At 54.7% G+C, this 15,624-nt stretch overlaps 1 protein-coding gene across 1 annotated transcript in view; it reads right to left on the reverse strand.

Annotated features, from left to right (window-relative positions):
- The window catches only part of PPP6R2 (protein phosphatase 6 regulatory subunit 2), an 89,952-nt gene that overhangs the window by 41,786 nt on the left and 32,542 nt on the right, over positions 1–15,624 (reverse strand). The window contains exons 3-6 of the mRNA XM_023525432.1: positions 12,791–13,033; positions 8,645–8,831; positions 2,033–2,170; positions 812–877 (exon numbers count right to left, since the gene is read on the reverse strand). Of these exons, the coding sequence (XP_023381200.1) occupies positions 812–877; positions 2,033–2,170; positions 8,645–8,831; positions 12,791–13,017 (618 nt within the window). The 5' untranslated portion in view covers positions 13,018–13,033. The remainder of the gene's footprint in view (positions 1–811; positions 878–2,032; positions 2,171–8,644; positions 8,832–12,790; positions 13,034–15,624) is intronic.

Genomic DNA, 15,624 nt, shown 5'->3' on the forward strand with positions numbered 1-15,624 from the left:
GGAGTTCTGTGCTCCCGTGGCTGCCAGGACAGAGGGCCAGTGGGGGCAGCCTGGGTGTAGCTCAGACCCCACGCAAGTTTGCACCACTGTTCCCAAGGCGTTCAGTTTTGCCAGGAGGAGGGAAAGGCCTATGAGGACAGGCCCTGAACTCTCAACGGTGGTGAGCACAGGGCAGGCGAGGGGCCGAGATGGGCAGCCCCACTACCACCCTACGTGCTGCCACAGTGCGGGGGGGTCCCTCCATCCCAGAGCTCACAGCCTCCTAAATCCCGTGTCTTGTCCTCAAGCATGGGCTGCAGCAGAATACAGACACAGTGAGGACTGTCACTTCTAACACAGGTTTGTGGGCGTCTTACTCTAAGGCGGCGGGCAGCAGCCATGCTGAGAGCTGCCCTGCGGACAGGCCCCATGGCATGGAGCTGAGGGTGGCCTCGGCTAGCAGCCCTCAAGAAACAGTCCTGCTGAGGCACTGGCTGCCCGGGGAACACACCTTGAGACACCCTGAGGTGACCTGAGATGCCCTGGTCAGAGGACACGCCCAGCCGTGTCCAGACCCCTGACCCATAGAAACGAGATAAAAAATACTTGTGGTTATAAATAACTAATTTGGGATAATTTGTTACTCAGCTATAGATCATTAATGTGATTCTGTTCAAATTTTTATAATACATACGTATTATTTTTTAGTAAAAAAAAAAAAGTCTAGAAGTCAGCCCTTGATTAAAGGAAGAAAATGACGCAATGGTGCTCATCTGAGCGAGGGGTGGCCTGCCCCTCCGGCACGGGGGCGGGCTCTGCACGCCACACTCACGTCTTCGTCTTGGCTCGGATGGATCAGCTCCACGAGTCTCTGGATGACCTTCTCTTCATCAAGCCACTGAAAGGGAAACAGGGCTGTCGATGGCTCTGCTCACACCCGCTACGTGAAAGCAGCCCTCGGGAGCGGCCGGAATCTACGTGCCAGGTTCGGCAACACGTGTGTCCAAGACCAGAAAGAACAGGAAGTGGCCAAATTCTAGACTGACGAGTTTATAAAGGAGGGACTACTGCCCACGTGTCCTAATGGTGCCAACTCCTGATGGTACATGAGCTGTCGCAAGACAGGTCGGGCTGCAGCCCGGAGCCACCCGAGCCTCGCCGGTCTCTCCAGGTGGCCCCCAGCAGGACCCTTCTGCAGCCTCGCCTGGAGTGCCTGACGCTGTCAGGGTCTGAGGGCAGTAGGCCAGGCCAACTGGGGCTCGCCTGCCCTCCCGCACATGTCCTCATCCAGAAACAGGGTGGCCGCGCCCCGGGAGGCTCAGTGAGCCCAGCGCAGGCTGCCCACTGGCTGTGGTGGTTAGGTGTCAGTGAGGCTCGCCACAGCAAGACAAGAAATGAACTTACACCAAGCACAACTGTCACCTGATGCCAGGAGCCGGAAATGGGGCTATGAGGGCAATGGTGTACCTCATTTTGGACTGCATGGCCCACAAGACCCCAGACACCAGTGGATGGGCTTCCCGGGCTGCTCAGGGATGAGAACCCTCCTGTCCCCTGGGAGCCCCCAGGGAGTTGTGAACATGTCGGGGCAGGCAGTGCACACGCTCCAGGACAAATAGCAGGCCACCTGCATCCTTGTAACTTCTTTGTGTGAAACTCTGCCAACTAGTGCTTCCCTCGCAGGAAGGGGCGTGGCCACAGAGCCAGCACATGACCGACTCCTGCTCTGAGGGTGGGGCGCTGGGGGAGGTGAGGATGCTCATTTCCGCTTCTTCAGCGTGTCGGGGGAGGGACTGCTCGCTCTTTGCTCTAGCTGGACAGAGGCAGGACAGTGGAACGGGCGCAGAGCGCAGCCTCAGCCTTGATTATGAGCTTTGACAAAACCTCAATGGCCCCAGCGAGGGAGAACTACGTGGGGCGGGGGGCTGGGAGCACTGGGCCTCCGTGCTCCGAGCTCCTCCACCCTGGCTGGCCCCCTGTGGCACACGCCACACGCCCCAAGTGTCTGCAAGACACACCATGCGGGAGGGAACGCGAGGGGAGAGCCACTCACATGCAGGACTTCCTGCCGGAGCCCCGCTGGCTCCACGCAGCTGACCAGGCGCAGAAGCAGGTCCATGAGCGCCGAGGTGCCGATGTGCCTGAGCACCAGGCTGACGAACTTGTCCTTCTTCTTCAGGAACACAATCACCTGAATCCAAACACCCCAGTGAGCAAGCAGGCAGACCCTGACAACCGGGAGATGCTTCCCCCGAGAACTCTCAAGAGAGGCTCAGTTCTGTATTGTACTGTGAAGAAATCATGGAAAGACCTTTAAAAAGTTGTATGAAAGGCCTCTGCAAGGACAGGCAGAGACTTGAACGCTGGGAAGTTCTACAAGGCAGTGGGGGAGGGAGGGACACGGGGACCTCAGGCTGATAGAGGTTTGCATGAAGTTGAGGCTTTATGCCAACGTGACATGAACATCCCATGTGAGACCACACAGGCTACACGCTGGCTCAGGTTTTCTCAACAGAAACGACCAGTGTAGACAGAGCTAAGCGAGGAGATGATGGTCAGTATCGACAGACCCAGGACCTAGGATGCCAACCCAGTGAGCACAGAGCACACAAGACGTCCAGCTGCTGACAGGTCCCTGCTACGCGGTGCCTCACAGTGACAAAGATGGACTGCAATGTGCTTGTAAAAAGAGTCCTTATCCTGTAGAGACATACCAAAATATCTGCATATGAAATGATATATCTGGGATTCGAGTCAAAACAATCTGGGATGGGGGTTGGAAATAAAGGACGTAGAACAGTAAGATTGCCACGGACAAATAATTTTTAAGCTGTGTGGCGGAAACATGGGGGCTCATAAACTACATTCTCTAATTTACAAATGTTTGAAATAACCTATAATGAGTTAAGAAAATGCCATAGGTCCCTTCGATGACAGTTCACCTCTCTATGAAGACTCAGGAGGGACACTCACTGTAGCTGTGACATTATCATTTATAAGTAATAAAACTGTCCCCTTCCCCGTTTCCTGCTCACAGATCCTAAAACCCTTGGAATTTCCTGAGTGTAGAGAGTGATACTGGTCTTTGTTATGTTAACGAGGTGGCCTTTGGACCCCACCTGAGGGTGGGGGGCTGGCTGCCAGCAGGAGCCAGCCATGTGGTTAGGGGACTGGGTCTTTCAGCCCCACCTGGATTTCCACAGAGAGGAGAGGGGTTTGAGGTGGACTCAGTCGCCAACGGCCAATGATTTAGCCATCTGTGACTACATCATGAAGCCTCCACAGAAACCCAAAAGGACATGCCAGCCCTTATTCAGGGAGCTTTCATGTCAACCGTGCGGGACCCCAAGCTCCATAAAGACAGCAAGCAGCTCCTGTGTCCGAGACCTCACGCTGTCTCTCATCAGCCACTGTTGCTGATCCGTACCCTCTGATACCCTTGGTGATAAGCAGGTGATTTGTGAATTAATGGGTTTTCCTGAGTTCTGTAAGAGGTTCCCCTGGGAGGGGTCGGGGGACCTCTGATTGGTAACCAGTTCATCAGAAGCGCAGGTGAAAACCTGGGCTTGCAGGACTGGGCCCTTCACCTGGGGACCCCGAGTGCATCCCCAGTACACCGTGGGAACTGGGCTGGATTCTCAGACACAGCAGGTGTCCGAGAACTGTCCGCTGGTGCGGGGAAGCCCCCACACACATGTTGGAACTGGGTCCCCTTTAGTACCCCTCACAGCCAGAAAACTGCTGCAGTGCCACCACGGACACCGCGTGTGCTGGGAAGACCACGGCAGCTCTACGGGAAGGGAGCGCGTGAGATCTACTTCTAAGTGAAAAAAGCCATCTGCAACATTCAGAGTATGTTACAATAAACAGAGGTACAGGTGACCCCTGAACAACACAAGCTGAACTGCCTGGGTCCACTAATATGCGAATATTTTTCAATAAATACACTGGAGATATTTTTGGAGATTTATGACAATTAAAAAAAACCTCAGATGAACCTTGTAGCCTAGAAATACTGAAACAAGTTAGACTAAGTTAGGTATGTCATGAAGACGCAAAATATATGTAGACACTAGACTATTTTATCACTTAGTACCGTACAATATACACAACTCTATTACGAAAAGTTAAAATTTATCAAACCTTACGCAAACGGACAACACGCGGAGCCCTGTGCAGTGGAGACGTAAACAAATGCAGATGCTGCGTTAAGCTGCCACGCGCAGCGTGAGTGGTGCTGCGAGCCATGGGGGCGATCGACTGCAGCTCGCACTGCAGTGCACACGGCACCACTGTCGTCATTTGGTGGCCACCTCCTGATGCTGCTGCCGTGAGCTCACGGCGCTCGAGGGTCCGCTCACAATGCCGAGTGACGCCAACCACCTGCAGCGGCAGCTCGTGCCGCCAGTGCGCGTGCACGGCAGTGAGGTCACCTCTCCCAGTTCTCATGCAGCTTTCGTCGTGTTTACTGCAACACTGTCAACACTGAGTAACGCAGGGGACCCACACAAAGTGTCCCCAGTGATGCTACACGTGCTCCCAAGAAGCAGGGAAAAGTCATGGCACCAGAAGACGACGCTGAACTGCCCGGCGTGGACTGTGGACCGTGGACCGAGGACTGCGGCGGCGACTGTCCGTTTTGAGATAACGAGTCTGGTGCAAGGACCACCGAGAGGGGAGGAGGTTGGCGCCGCCGTGGCTACAGCTGCGCACTTTCTGCAAACACTTTTATCTCGGATTGAAAACGCAGCTTTCATGTGGGTGCAGGACTGCTAAAAGGCAGGCACACCCACAGACTAACAGGATTTCAGAAAAAGCGAAGTCATCACATGACGAAGCAAAAGAAAGGCGAGAGATCTAAAGCTGGAGAATTTAATGGCAGCAAAGGATGGTTTGATAATTTTAGAAAGAGATTTGGCTTAAAAAATGTCAGGATAACAGGAGAAGCAGCTTCTGCTGACCAAGAGGCAGCAGACGAGTTCCCAGACACCATTAAGAAAATTATTGAGAAAGGTTATCTGCCTGAACAGGTTTTAAATGCAAATGGAAGTGTCCTATTCTGTAAAAATAAGCCACCAAGGACATTTATTAGCACGAGAAATGAGCACCAGGATTTGAAGAGGAAGAGATGGGTCAAGTGCTGTTTTGTGCAAATGCAGGTGGGTTTAGAGCAGGCCCGCCCTTACCTGCAGCGTGGCGCGCCCCCTAGCCCTGACTGGTCGTACAGCAAGGAGGCCTGGACGAGACCCCTTTTTTCTGGACTGGTTCCATCAGATGTTTTGTCCCTGAAATCTGGAAGTACCTGGTCAGGAAGGGACTGCCTCTTAAACTCCTTTTGATGTTGGACGACACCCCCGGCCACCCCGCGTGTCAAAGTGGTCTCCTTGCCGCTAAACACTTCCCTGATTTGGCCTTTAGATAAGGGGGTCATAAAGACCTTTAAAGCTCATCACACAGGGTCTCTATGAAAAGACTGTCACCGCCATGGAAGAAAAGCTGACAGGGAACATCACAGAAGTCTGGAAGGGTTACGCCACGAGAGATGTGTCGTTGTTATAGGAAGAGCCGTGAGAGCTACCACACCTGAAACAGGGAATTCCTGCTGGAGAAAACTGTCCAGACGCTGTGCATGACCTCACAGGGTTCAGGACAGAGCCGATCAAGGAAATCACGGAACAGATGGATGTGGCAAAAGAGGCAGGGGTGGAGGGTCTCAAGATACGGAGAAATTCAGGAGCTAATGACAGCACACCAGAGGAAGTAACAGAGAACAGCTTGATGGAGGCGAGTGCTCCCGAGCCAGCACCAGGCGACGAGGAAGATGCGCAGGGAGCAGCGCCAGACAGCAGACGGACACGGGCCGCCGGGCGGAGGGGTCGGCTGCTCCTGACGCTTTTCCAAGGCTGTCTGAGACGTGGGCACTGGAACCACAGCACGCGGCGGGAGGAGGAGTGGAACCGTACAGAAACATTTTGAGAGAAATGAAGAAGCAAAATGTAGCTCCACAGAGTGATGCCAAGTGCGCCTCCTCTCCCGTCTCTGCCCGGGTCCTGACAACGGGACCGCCCTCCATTCCCCTCCCTCTGCCTGCTCCTCGGCACGAGGCCGCCGCCGCCACTGACCTTCATGATAACCCACGTCTGCTCAGGGAACAGTAAGTTCTCACGACGCATGGCTCATGAGCTCACCTGGGGTGTGCGCCTGAGTGTCCCGTGCGGAACCCAGGTAAGCGAGACCAGAGCTGTGTGGCACAGCCCAGGTGTCCACCGGGAAGTATCATGCATGGCATCACCCACGACGCTGGCGTGGGAGTGGACAGCCGGTTCTTACGTGGGCACGAGGTGAGTGATATTTAATATAAAACTAATAGCCTGTGAGCTTTCCCAGTTTTATAACTTTGCCTTCAAATAATGACATTGCCATTCGGTATGCCTCTTTCATAATTAAAGAATCTGTGTACCAGCCTAGCGTCACAGGTAAGTGGTTTTTTAAAAAACTCTAACCATGTTGCCAATACTGTATTATGAGTATGACTAACATGTACGCCATGTAAATTTTACGATTCATTCACCAGTGTACAGGCGAGGCTACCGTGAAGCAGCCTCGTCGAATACACTAGGCTGCCATAAAGCAATCCCATTGCTGCTTCTTCATCAATGTGAGTCGTTATATCTGTCAATAAATAGGACTTTTTCACATTATCTTTTCATTTTCGATGCCTACTGTTAGTAACACGTGTAACATCTATCGTGTCCTGCATCACGTGAGACAGTGCCGATGCAGGCGCTCAGACAGATGACTCATCTGGTAGACAAAGTAAACTCACGGTATCGATAAACACATGCAGTACCGTAGATGTATTTTCTCTTCCTCGTGATTGTCTTAATGTTTTCTTTTTTCTAGCTCGCTTTATTGTAACAATATAGTATATAATACACATAACATATAAAACGTGTGCTAACTGACTGTGTTATCTGTAAGGACTCCAGTCAATAGTAAGATATAAATAGTTAAGTTTTGTGGAGTCAAAAGTTATACGCGAATTTCTGACTGCACAGGGTCGGCGCCCCCTTGTCCTCCATGCTGTTCAAGGGTCACCTGTGTATACCAGTATGGCGGCTACAGGAAAAAACTTCAGAGGAACACACATAAATGATCAACAGTAGTTACTTCTAGAGTATTATAGGAAACTTTCCTGCATTTCCGCCTTGTTGAAATTTCGTATAAATGCGTTACGTTTGCCAGTAGGGGAAATACTTTTTAAGAGTATAGTTCATATTATTTTGATGCACTGGGCAAGGAAAAAAGACGGAAGTACTTCGTGAAGCGGAAAAACTCAGACACAATCTGAAAGTGGCAGAGGAGCGTGGGCAGGCCACGGGGACTCGTGGGCACACGCGTCCACTCACTGGGCTGGAAGGCCAGGCACGAGAGGTCCTTGTAACTTCTACCACTCCCTGTGCTGGGGTGATGGGCGCCCCCCGCCAGCACCGCCACCCCACACCACTGTCACCACCAGGACTCCGACCCCTACTACTGTCCCAGGAGCACCCAGCGCCCCCGCCACTGCTGCTGCTACTCGTTCGTACTCTCCCTGCCTCAAAAAAATACGTGAGGCGAGACAGTCCTCTCAGGTCCCCTGCAAACCTAGGATTTACGGTCCGATGAAAGACGGAGTTCCACTGAGCATTCACGGCACGCCCACGACTCCGCCACGCGGACAGCGACCTGCCCGGGGACGGCGCCCTCTCAAGAGCTCCAGGACACACAAGGTACCGGTTTGTTCCCCAACTAGATGTTTGACATTAAACAACTACTGTTCACATTTTGGGGTGTGATAACGTAATCTGCTCAGCAAAGTCTTGTCTCCTAGTCTATAGTTTCATTTAAAAGGGAAAAAAAAAAGACTTTATTTTAGAGATATATAGTGAAATACTTGTGGAAGGAATGACATGATATCTGGGATCTGTTTAGAAATAACCCACCAGGGATGCTGGGCAGGAGTCAAAGGTGAAAGGAGTGGCCGGAGTGACCGCTGACGCAGGCGCCAGGCACAGGGCATCATTACAGCTCCCAACTTGGTGTGTCCACACAGCAGACGGTGCTGACGCACACGTCAGGTGAGTGGGATGTGAGGGAGAGACAAGCACAGACCCCAGGCAGACCGTGCTCCAGGGGGAAGAAACACAGCACCTTTACAGAAGCCTGTGACTACTAGACGTCTTCTCTTATTTGTTTGGAAACGAAAAGTGCCCTATGCACGTGGACGTCCGCCACCTACACAGATGGAGCAACAGGCCTCGGAAAGTGGACATCCTACAATCCTGCCGTGACTGAAGCGCGTCCCTGGACCTCAAGCCTGCAACTGGTCAGTGGCGAGACAAGCAGGCCCAGTTTGGGGTCCCACGCAGTTCTCAGGGACAGCGGAGTGCTGCTTATTCCAGAGCCCTCCAGCAAAAATGTCTCTTGGAAAGCCACTTTTTAAATCAAATTCCAACGTGCAGACAGGCAGCCCACACTGGTCTATGCGAGTCCCACGGAACAGTCAGGAAAACTGTTCCCCCACAGCCAGATGACAGGGGTTTCCCAGTGATGGCGGACAACAAGATGTGTCCGCATCAGCCATGCCAGCCACCCCAAACCATGTGGGCGTGGCAGATTTTACCTGTTCGGTCTTTCTTGCAATGAGATTGCCAATGGTCTTGCTGAAAAAACTGGCGAGCAGAGGATTGAGAGGCGGCTCATGGTCCAAGAAGTCGTAGAGAAGGTTCAGCAGCGTCTCGTCCCCTCCCAGTCTGTCGTTGATCTGCGGCACGTCACAAGTCAGCAGCTCGCAGGCCGTGTTCGGGTATCTAAAAGAGCACAAGCAAGCAACTGGAGGTGAAATTAGACTTCTCTAGCTCGCAGGCAGCTGCCTAGACCACCTGCCCTGAGGAGGCAGAGCCGCAGCGAGAACGGACACCGCTAGGTCTCGGAGCAGAAGAGCACGACTGTGACCGACCGGCGCTGCTGGACTCCCAGACGCTCAGGGTATCCACCTGCCTCGTCCGGCCCCTCACACCCGCACTCTCTCTGGCCTCCAGGCTCTGTCCCTGTCCACACCTGCCAAGTCTCTCATTTCTTGTGACCAGCACAGTTACTGAAGCCAAGTTCTCCAGCATGTCTGTCCTGTCCTGTCCATGCCCTTCCTGTCCCTACATATCGACAAGCATAGATCCAGCTTGTCCCTAGACTGAAAAAACGCTAAGTCAGCAGCTTACAATGCAACACCAGGCCTGAGGTGCTACGCAGGCAAACCATTACCAGGGAATACCGGTACACGTAAATGACGCACTATCCATTTGATAAAAACGCCCAGAAACACACTAAGCCTCATCATTATGCGTAATCCCACGTCAGCAGGGCTCCCTGCCTTCCCATCTGACAGATGCAGCTCACGGCCGCACCCAGGGACAGGAACGCCTACCCAGCAACCGCCGTATCCAGGACAGAGCCCGCGACCGCAGTGCCCGTAACTGCCCAGTGGCCTATCTGGGTAAGTTTCTGGGAAAGCAGGTGAGGGTGCCGGGCCCAGAGGAGGCAGGAACCTGGTGGGGAGCACGCTGTGGGGCTGCCCGGAGCACACCTGGCACTCCACAGGGCAAGCTGTGCAGCCTCGGGCCCAGGACCGCACCTCTCTGTGTCGGGGCTCCCTCATCTGAACAAGGAGGCGCCCACAAGTCAGTGTAAAGCAAAGCGGCGCCCGGCACGCAGGAAGCCTTGGGACCCTCTTGCTCCTGGAGTACCAAAAAAAACCCAGGTGGCACTGGATCGGCGCGGAGAAGAGGGTGCCTTTGAGCTCAGAGAACAGGGCGGGGGAGTGACATCCCTTCACTGGGAGAGTCCAGAACAGCAGGGTTAGAAAAGGACCTCATGCCCCCATGGAAGAAAGAAAACAGGTGACACCCAGAGGCTTGTTGTATCAGACCAATGAACAGCAAGGCGGGGACTCGAAGACGACGTGAGAATTCTAATTCCTGTCCAGAGCCCCAGTGCAGAGGGAGCGGGGCCAGCACACCAGGAAGAAGGGCCGCTGTCACACAGGCCTGACTCTGCCCGCCCCCCTCGCTCCTGCTCAGGAAGCTGCCAGGGAGCAGACCCCCATGGGAAGGAGGCCGAGGAGGACCAGGTCCCAGCACACGGGAGCGGGTGCCGCGTGACCAGAGCGAGGACGGAGGCTCTGGGTCGTAGTGCAGAGACCCCCGCCCCCTCCTGCCGCCTCTCTGGGCGACGAGACCCGGCACCCTCCTTTCCGCTCTGCCCTGTACCTGCACAGCAAGGTTTGCAGGGGCTGGCGGGGGCTGTGCGGCCTGCTCATTGGGTGAGCAGTTCTGACGCCGAGACTTGGGGTGACAACGCCCGCCCACAGTAGCTCACGCGTAACGACTGGTGTCTTGGTGTATGTCTGTGGACTCTTCGGTCGGGTTTCTCACGAAGTCTAAAACTCAGCAGGCAAACGCAACAGGACCCTCAAGGAAGAGGCCAAGGCGTCTGCATGCTTGGGCGGCCCAGGGGCCCCTGGGTAGGATCAGGGCTGCTGCCAGACCTCAACGCCTCCATGGGCAGCTCCCCTTGACTGGGCCTGGCTCGGGCACACTCCCCTGCAGTCGTGGGGCTGAAGTGATTCTAGGGGTCCTGCCCCAACAGGTCGACACAGGAGGTGCTGCCACCCCATCAGCCCGGCCAAGGTCAGCAGTCACTGAGCTTTGAGAAGCCCAGACACTAGTCCCCGTAAACCAGGTGGACTGGGACGTAGCCACACCCGCACTCCCACAGAACTCAGCAGCCACAATAGGGATATCCTGGCCACAAAGCCCGAAACACCTAGATCTGACTGTCACAACTCACGACTCCTGGTCCACTACCCACTGGTACCCTCCCCACGTTTGAGAAGTCACCGTGACCCCATTCCTTCCTGGATCTACTACCTCGTCTACCCGCCCACTGAGTCCTTTTCTCAAAAAGGAACTTTTTATTTAATTTTAATTAAAATCAAATTAATTAAGATGCTGATTCATTGGTTGTTCAATAAGTGATAGGCACATGCGTTTTACAGATGGGACGGCAGGGCGGGGCTCACGGGGAGAGCAGCCTCCCGTGTCCCCCTCGGGCTCCGCGGAGACCGTCACGGTCTCGGCAGTGCTCTCTACTACACGCCCTCCACGTGTGTGAACGAACCCACGCACTTCCTCCTCATTGACCGACTTCGGACACAGCAGTTGACTGTCGACTCACCGCGACGGACGAGCTCACATTGGTGAGCTCGCAGCGCCCCGCCGCCCCGCCCAGCAGCGGCGCCCACTCTTCCGACCCACGCCCAGGTCTGCCTGCCCATGGACGCGCCAACTGCTCACCCCGCTCCTGCCCTACGCTCAAGTCCCCCCGTGAGCGGTGCTGCCACAAACTGCTCGCCTCGCTCTGTGCCGGTCGCCACTAACTTCTCCCAAGCCCTCCAAAGCAAGCTCTCCCGGCTCACTGTCGCCGCTCTGGGGTCCCTCGGCCCCACCCCAGCTCTCCTCCCGTCACCTCTGTCACCAATGCCCTCTAGACAGAGACCGTAGAAGCTGTCACCAAACAGGACACATGTGAAAGTGAGAAGTAAAAGGGGTGGGGGCTGTGAATGGGATGCTGAGGCCACGGGCACTGACCGGCACGTCCCACGCACGACGGCCTCTATCTGAGCCTCCGCAGACAGTCGCCGCGGCCTGAAGGCCCCGCCCCTCTCCAGGGCCCGCCCACAGCACGGGCACGACCCCCGCACCAGAGGCCCTGCGGACCACCCACACGAGGTGTGGCGTCTCCCTGCCACAGGCCCTTCCTGCTGCTCTGCCTGCTCTGCTCCCCTCCTAAGACGAAGGGCAGCAGACCCGCGGATGGCCAGAGAGCCTAGACCCCACATGGCCCGGGCCGCAGCCACACGCTCTGCCCTGTCATCTCAAACAGGTAAGTGTGCTTGTGCTCCAACAAGACCACTCGTGAACAACGAAACGTGAATCTGCTGTCATGTCCACGTGTGACGAGATGTTATTCTTTTGACTTTAATCAACTATTTAGAAACATAGACCCATTCTGAGCTTGCAGGTCCCACAGAAATGGGGTTCGGCCTGGGGCCGCGGTCTGCTGACCGTGTTCTAAGACCTGAACGCCACGCACTGGCTCCCCACGGGAACCGCAAGCACTGAGTGCGGCCTGGCTGTGCTCACGAGCCTGCTCAGGCCCCAGAGGGCACCCTAAGAGCTGGAGGCTGGGTCCACTCTGTCCTTCCTGTCACCCAAGGTCCCCGCTTCTTCACACTCCTCGGCTACCCCAAGCCCGTTCCCTCTGTCATCTCCTAACGTCATGGCCAGCTGCTGAGTGGAACGTTTTAGGAACAACTTTGAGAATGGTCGCTACTGACACGACATATTTCTACGGAGCCCTAGACCCTGGGGAGGAAGCACTTCCCACACCTCCTAACCGGCCACCCTGTCAGGCTGCGCCCCGCCTGCAGCTCAGTCGTGCAGTCCGCCTTCACCTCAGACACGTTTTCACTCAAAAGACTCCCACACGGTGTCACTTACTAGCATTCAGAACGAAAAATCACACAGGAGAGATTCCGAAGTCTTACACGTCACAAATGCAACCCTGAAGAGTGGCTCCTAACTCAGGAGGGGAATGCGTGAGGCCGACTTCTCCATCAGAAAGCCCTAGCTCCGGCCATTCGCAAACACTGCCCGCTGCCTCCCTGCGGCACTGCCCAGCGCCGGGCCCCGGCCAGGGCCTCAGTACATACTTGAAGCGGACCTTCTCTTCCATGTCCAAGGGCGGGTCCTGGGTGATGAGGCTCACCAGCTCCTCCATACACTGCTGCCTGCACAGGAAGTCCAGCAGCTTCCGGTTCTGAGCCTTGCACTCCTGCAAGGTGTCATCTTCGTCCATTAACTCACGCAGCGTCACGTCCTCCTTATCCAGCAGCTTGTCGACATGGGACGTGGTATTCAAGTCAAACTTCCAGAACATGGTGATGGCCACAGAGCTGCGAGAAAGAGGAGAGGGTCACATCTCCCCACCTGTGCCAATCTGCTCTCAGCAACTCTGCACTAAAGTCCAAGATGTGCGTCCCCAACATGGGCCCGGACTGCAGAGGACGCTCTGACCAGATGGCTGAGGGTCAGGCCCCCCAGTCGACAGGTCGGCCCACTCCGTCACAGCTCAGGACCACCGGCTTTTCTGGGCTCCAGCTGACCGCCTCCCTGACTCCTTCACCCACCCTACACTCCATCTGCCCCAGTGCCCACTGGCTCCTTGGCCCCCTGGGAGATATGTGTCCCATGTGTCAGACCAGGGTGCCCCTCTACCTCAAGAAAGTTAAAGACTCACAAGCCCCTTCCCCAGGGCCTGTTCCCTCTCCCCAGTGAACACTGGGCATCTGTCCCCAAATGTCTCTGCATCACATGTACTTTTAGCTTTCTATACATAATGCTTTCACATGTTAGAATGCCTTTCTAGATGGAGAGCCACTGTCCCTTCCGGGGCCAGTCACCCCTTAGGACAGCTAAGGGCCCGTGCCTGCCTGCACCCCTGTAGCACAACTCCTCCTCTGTGGGCTCACAACACCACAGGAGGCGACATGCCAGCTTTCTCCATCCCAGGGCTGGGCAACTAGGGACCACCCCTGCAGCTCAGAGCCACGCTGCTGTTCAAACTAGCCAACTCGCGCTGTTCACCTGCCCTCCTTTCCCATGGAAGCCCCAATGGAGGCTGTGGCGCCTAAGCACGCCGACTCCTGGCTTCTGCCTCCCGGCACCCCTGCGGCTTCCCCACCCGGCCCTGCACGAGGACTGTCCTCCTGCCTCCAGGACCCACGAGTGTAACATCTTTTCTTGAGCCTCTCCTGTGTCTTCTCTTGGGGCTGCATCTCACTGACCATCTCATAAAAGAACATAAAACATCTCACAGACTCAAAGACGACTTGTTCTGCTTGACCCTCTGCCCCTCCGCCACCCCCGCCTGCCCAGCATCTGCTCTCACGGTGCCTGTCTTGCAGAATAACTCAGGGTTATCCTTGAAGCCACCTCCTCCTTGCCGTCTGCCACTGGACACCAGGTCTTGCCACAACTGAGAAACTGTTACCGACCAGACCCCTCTGCGTCCCACAGCACTCCAGCCTCTCACTGGCTGCTGCCTGGACTACACCAGGCCTATCCCACTCCTGTGGGCCCCAGCTGGTTTGCAACAGTTTTCACTGTTTGACACAAAATGAAAAACTGAAAGCCTGGCTCTTTAACAAAGTAAACCTGTATTTTGAGATTATAAATCTTTTCAACGTTACAAGAATCATTATTTGCAGAACTGTGGTCACAGCAGAGGGGATTCACCTTATCTGTACTTTACTTACATGGGTAAAGACTGCCCCACACGACATAAACCCCAGACTGCCTGCACGTGATGCCCCAGGAGCCCCTGACACGGGCTCCCTGGCTGTCCAGCTGCCCCTCTTCGCCTCTGGCTTTTGCTGCAGACTCACTTTTCCGAAGCACAAATATCTGCGCATTTCTCTCATCTCACTCCAAGACCTCCGGTGGCCCCAGGCACCTGCCGCTCTCCAGGCTGCTCCTACGGCATGCCTCCAGGTCCCCCAGGTACTTCCCACTGCCTGCCTGAGCCCACCCCCACCACAGGACACCGTGTCTTTCCCCCAACACTGTCCCACCTTCATCCTCCACACGTTCTTGTGTTCACAGTCCTTCGTCGGATAAAGTCCCACCCAGCCCGCCAGACTGAGCTGGCGGCACCCACATGCGCTTCCTGGTCTGCAGAGGGGAACCAGAGGGAGACCCCACCTTGCCAAGGCTTTTTTCCAAACAAGAACTTGCGAGACAGGACAGCTAGAGGTGGCTTCTGTATGTTCTACTTCCAGCCACAGAATGGGTGAGTAACTGGGTAGACCACAAAATCCCGTCCAACATATGGGACAAGTTTTTCTAGCAGGATTCAAAAGAAGGACTCCATTAAATGCAAATTGATTAATAATTTCAATTAAACACAACAATGTGCAAAAACCTTTAGCAATAAAAAGTCTGTTATTCACCTGCAAGCAAAATAATAATAATTTCAACTAAAGACAGAAATGGTCAGACTGGATTTTAGGAAGCAAGAACTAACTATATGCTGAGTTCAAAGCCTTAAATAGAGACCCAGGTTACAGGAATGGAGAAGGCCCCTCCACGCATACGCGAACCAGAAGTCCACGGTCCCACTGCGGTGCCCGGCTGCTTGGGCGTCAGGGTGATGCCCTCTTCACGAACCCTCTTGGGAGAGACCCGCTTCCTCCACTTCCGAGTTTACTCAGGGTTGGTCTTACTTATCCCTAAAATGTGACAGAATTCACCAGGGTGTGATTATGGTGTTCCAAATTATGAATCTCATTTCTTTAATAAGTATTTTCTACTTGCTTCCATTCTGGTCATCTGCGCTGCTATAGGAATCTGACCACGTTGTCCAGACTGAGTGAAGTACCGGCATGCAGCTGTTCAGGATACTACCTCGCAACCCCTTCCACGTCAAGCAGAGTCTGTGGCGTCACCTCTCATTCCACATAGTAGTATCACCTGTCCTTCTGCCTTG

Source organism: Pteropus vampyrus, unplaced genomic scaffold (assembly GCF_000151845.1).
Source record: "Pteropus vampyrus isolate Shadow unplaced genomic scaffold, Pvam_2.0 Scaffold563, whole genome shotgun sequence".
NCBI lineage: Eukaryota > Metazoa > Chordata > Mammalia > Chiroptera > Pteropodidae > Pteropus > Pteropus vampyrus.